The 2,811-nt window shown below is 35.1% G+C and overlaps 1 protein-coding gene across 1 annotated transcript; it reads left to right on the forward strand.

Annotated features, from left to right (window-relative positions):
- Positions 1–576: 576 nt before the first annotated feature.
- LOC115708165 (uncharacterized) lies at positions 577–1,666 on the forward strand. Its single transcript, XM_030636376.2, has one exon. It carries the CDS (start codon positions 690–692, stop codon positions 1,323–1,325), a length of 636 nt encoding a protein of 211 aa, XP_030492236.1. The 5' UTR covers positions 577–689; the 3' UTR covers positions 1,326–1,666.
- Positions 1,667–2,811: the final 1,145 nt, after the last annotated feature.

The following is a 2,811-nucleotide window of genomic DNA, read 5'->3' on the forward strand; positions in this document are numbered from 1 at the left end:
CCTTAAACAATTACAAGCGTTGGGGGCAACAGAAAATTGAGAGTCCATTAATCTAAGCCCAAAACCGAAGCCTATTATTGGACTTTGTACTGTGACAAAATGAAACCCAAGTATAAATAAGCCCACTAACCATTCTCTACTCTCCCCTCTTTTTTGGTGGCCTGCCCACTCAAAAAGAAGAAGACAAACCCCGGCCAGATGTAACCTAAGATAAGCCCAACCCAGTCAAATAAAACGGTCCTCTCTTTAGATCCTTTATTGTCCAAAAAAAATATAAAAGTAACGTTACTTAATGCAGTAGTACATCCTAAATCTGAAAAGCTAAATATATATAATATTTTTTTAAAAAAAAAAAATTAAAGAGCACGAGCACATCAGATCACCAAACATCAAAAAGCATTTTTGTGTTACGGTGTACCCTCCTCGTGTGCCAATTCTAATTCACATTTTAAAATACAAATTTAATTAATCCTTCTTTTTTATTATTATTATTATAATTTATTTTTTCGCATGAAATTTTAGAAGGAAAACCCTTCTTTCTCTTCTACCTTCTCCACCCTTTAAATACCAAACCCCCCCTTCTCCCCTCTACACCCCATTATCAAAACCAACATCTCTCTCTCTCTCTCTCTCTTTTCTCACTCTCACTCCTCAAAGAAAATAGCAAAAGAACATATAAAAAAGCAAAAATGGAACAAAACGCACCAGTAGTAGCGAAGAAGATATGGGGGATGGTACGTGTACTTTTCTTCATGCTAAGAAAAGGTATATCAAAGAAGAAGCTTATGCTTGACCTCAACATGATGATGAAGCGAGGCAAGATCGCCAGCAAGGCTGCCATAAACAACCTCATGACTTTCCATGCCGCCGCAGCCGCCGCCTCCTCCCGCCGCTCCAACGTCGGCTCCGGCTCCGACGACCCCCGTCTCTCCTCAGGAGAATACGAATTCAGCTGCAGTAACACTCCCAACTACGGCCCATTATTCAACCTCGGTAAGCCCCGCCGCAACCACCACCACTCTCACAATTTCTTCGGGTGCGCTCACGCGCCACCCACCCTCGAAGGCGAAGGCGAAGATGACGTCGTCACTGCCAATGCCCTCAAGGCTGTTCTGGAGATTTTGAACAATGATCAAGCGGTGATGAATGCGGTGGAGGCCTCTCCGGCTCTTCCCGGGTTCGGGCGGAGCCCCATGGTAAGGCAATTGAGGATAACTGACTCGCCGTTTCCGTTGAGTGAAGCCGATGAGGACAGCCGACAAGTGGATGAGGCAGCTGAGGAGTTCATTAAAAGGTTTTACAAGGATTTGAGGCGTCAGAAGTGAAATTAAGGTTTCTATATCAGAGAGATAATTAACCGGCAAGTCAAACTCATGGCCATATATATCTACTAGATGACTTTGTTAATGCGTTGTTGATAAACAATAAGTTCGTGCATATGAATTTTCTTTTGGTTTTTTATTTTGTTTTTTAAGACATCATGATTTGTATCTTGAAAGATCAAATTTAATTACATGTAATGTCCAATAACTAAAAAAAAAAAGAAGAAGAAGATGAAGTAGATCAAGTCTGTAATGATGATCTAATGAGAGTTCTGTATACAGCGATTCCAAAATTTTTGCCTATATATAATTAATGGATATATTTAATATAGTCTTATAATAAATAATTATTAATTTGTTCTAGTAGTTAATAAATATCTCTACTTTATATATGTACAGTTATTTGTTATTATAATTAATAAATTAATAATCTCAGACTCAGTACGTGAGATTATTATTTATATACATGTACATTAAAATAGAATCAATTTGCACTGAAAATTTATATACCAACTTTTAGATTCAGTGAGAAGAAGACCAGTAGGTGTAGTAAAGAAAGATATATATGTATATATATTAGTATTACCAACCAACCACACTGCAGGTACTACTTCTCCACTTGATTGAAAATTAAACTCTTAACAATTTTTAGAGGAAAGTGGTGATCTAGAATATCCATGGTTACGTAGTACTAAATTATGAAACTAGGGTTTAATTTCTTTGTTTAATTAATTTTATTTATTGTTTGCATGCACTATATATAATTAGAGAATTATACTTTTATATTCTATTCTAAATTTATTATATTTTGGTGTGATTTGGTTACTGTTCTTTCTTAGTTGTTTCCATTATTCCTCCAATTGGCAAGGAAATCAGTTTAAGTAGCTAGGTTGACATGCATATATACATGATTATAACATGTGTATGTAGGTAAGAAATAATTGAAATGAAAAGGATCAATAAGGAAAGTACCGAGTTGCCCTTGTTACTGATCATTAAATTATTAATATTTTTTTATTGAATGATTAATTTTAGCTTTTACAGCCTCGGTACCACTTCCATTAACATGTCGGGACGTGCTTTTCCCACTATCTCAAAAAAGACTTGAAAGTGAACCCAAATAGCTGGCCCCTCTCCAAAATATAATAATTTTATTTCTAACTTTTTTTCTTTCTTCTTTTCATTATAATAATTCATTAATCTTTATTATAAACGTATATTTTTGGTTCAAGTAGGTAATTGGGTAACAGAGATATGCATACATGTATATATAGTATATACCCACATATTATATATCTAGTGTATCTCCGACCCGACCCGATATCGAATTATAATATATAGTAAAATATATTAATTAGGAAGGGTCCTATTCATCGTGTTGTAAGGGTTTTGCAAAAGCAAATCCACTTGTTTACCAAAAAGGGATTACTATACAACGGAGCAGATATGATTATGTCTATAATCCAACAAGTATTATAATTGTAATTTA

The sequence above is a fragment of the Cannabis sativa genome, chromosome 1 (assembly GCF_029168945.1).
Source record: "Cannabis sativa cultivar Pink pepper isolate KNU-18-1 chromosome 1, ASM2916894v1, whole genome shotgun sequence".
NCBI lineage: Eukaryota > Viridiplantae > Streptophyta > Magnoliopsida > Rosales > Cannabaceae > Cannabis > Cannabis sativa.